Source organism: Echinops telfairi, unplaced genomic scaffold (genome assembly GCF_000313985.2).
Source record: "Echinops telfairi isolate 266 unplaced genomic scaffold, ASM31398v2 ScPeMD7_7458;HRSCAF=8496, whole genome shotgun sequence".
Classification (NCBI taxonomy): Eukaryota; Metazoa; Chordata; class Mammalia; order Afrosoricida; family Tenrecidae; genus Echinops; species Echinops telfairi.
In genome coordinates this window covers 48,218,145-48,219,803 of record NW_022111358.1, presented here as the reverse complement: position 1 = coordinate 48,219,803, position 1,659 = coordinate 48,218,145, and the positions used below count along the sequence as shown (strand labels likewise).

At 59.8% G+C, this 1,659-nt stretch overlaps 1 protein-coding gene across 1 annotated transcript in view; it reads left to right on the top strand.

Moving 5' to 3' along the window:
* Positions 1 to 1,659, top strand: part of DNAH17 (dynein axonemal heavy chain 17) — a 100,853-nt gene that overhangs the window by 22,879 nt on the left and 76,315 nt on the right. Inside the window, exon 15 of the mRNA XM_030888141.2 lies at positions 1,390 to 1,530. Within this exon, the coding sequence (XP_030744001.2) occupies positions 1,390 to 1,530 (141 nt within the window). The remainder of the gene's footprint in view (positions 1 to 1,389; positions 1,531 to 1,659) is intronic.

Sequence of the window (1,659 nt, the reverse complement as noted above, 5' to 3'; positions counted from 1 at the left end):
AGGCACGAATGGGGGGTGATACAAAGCCCGTCTGGTCGGGGCAGGAGGGCTGGGTGCCATAAACATCTCTCTGCCCTTGAGATAATTAAGATTTATTGTGCCAACCTGGCCGATAAACACGCGTGGGGTTAATTGAAGGGCAGAGGGATAAATCTGGAGATACTGGTGTATCCCCACCAAAAGCGTCCTTGGGGAGGAGCCCTGAGGATTCGTGGGCTTGTATCCTTCCTGCCAAACCAAGCTCACCACCACCCTCTGGGACCCTGCGAGCTTCCGAGACGGGAGTAGCAAGCCCCGTCTTTCTCCCGAGAAGCGGCTGGTGGTTTTGAACCGCAGGTGAGCAGCCCAAGGCATAACCACTATGCCACGAGGGCCCGTCTAGGAGAAGGGCAGAGACGCCAAAGGCGTACGTGAGAGTAGAGGCACCCAGAGGTGGCAACTCATAAGTGAGAGTAGAGGCACCCAGAGGTGGCAGCTCATAAGTGAGAGTAGAGGCACCCAGAGGTGGCAGCTCGTCACTGCCCTCGTCAGAACTCCCGCACAGTCTCCCTGCCGCCAAGCCAATTCAGGCTCATGATGACCCTACAGGACAGGGTGGACTGCCTCTGTGGGTTTCCAAGACTGTGACCCTGGGAGCAGACAGCCTCCTCTTTCTCCCACGGCGCGACTCGTGGTTGTGAACAGCTCGCCTTGTGATTAACAGCCCGACCACTTAGCAGCCCAAGTCACCACGCAGCCACCACGGCTCCTCTAATGCAGGAGGCTGCACAAACGCACCTTTGGTATGCTGGGTCAGAAGCACTGGGGTGCCTGCTGGGGACTGACTCAGCCGGACCCCGTGGGACAGGGTGGACTGTCCCCAAGGGTTTCCCAGGCTGTCCTCTCTAGGGGCTGGGTCACCAGGTCTTTCTCCCACCCACTTAGCCACCATGGCACCAGGGCTTCAGAAGGCCTTTTGATGAGGAGTAGGGATTAAAACCAGATGATCGCTGTAGTATGATCACACCACAGCCAGAATCCTAGACCCCTGCTGGCCAGTCAAAGGGATGTTACTGATCCCGGCCCTCCTCTGGGAGCCATCATGGGACATACTGCAGGGACTAAGCCCCCCACTCAGGTGCTTCCTGCCCCCAGACCAGGGGTTCAAATGCCCCTCACTGGAGAGAGTGACTTCAGAGTTCCGCTAGCCCCAGAATGCCTTTACCTTGACTCTGCAAGGCCCTCAGGCCCAGGATCTGCTGGCTCTGGGCCCCCAGCAGCCCCCGGAGCAGGCAGGCCTGTACAGACACGGAATCCCCCTCCCAACCCAGCCGAGGAGCGTGGCAGTGAGGGGCAGCGTGGCAGCGCCCTAGCTCCTCCACCTCTCCCCACTCCGTGCCTCCCCTGCAGGACTGGTCCACGAACCCCATGTTTGAGAGAAAGGACAACAAGAAAGACACCCTCCTTGACCTGGAAGGACGGATGGCCAACCTCAACAAGCGCTACATGGCGGTCAAGGAAGCGGGTGTGAAGATCCAGGCCATGGTCACGGTGAGGACCCGCCCACCTGGCGTGCTCTGGAGAGGGGTGGGGTTGGGGTGGCCGACGAAGGCAGAGCCAGACTTCTCGGGGACTGGCTGGGTGGGGACCAGCTGGGTGCTTCCCCGATGCTCCTAGAAG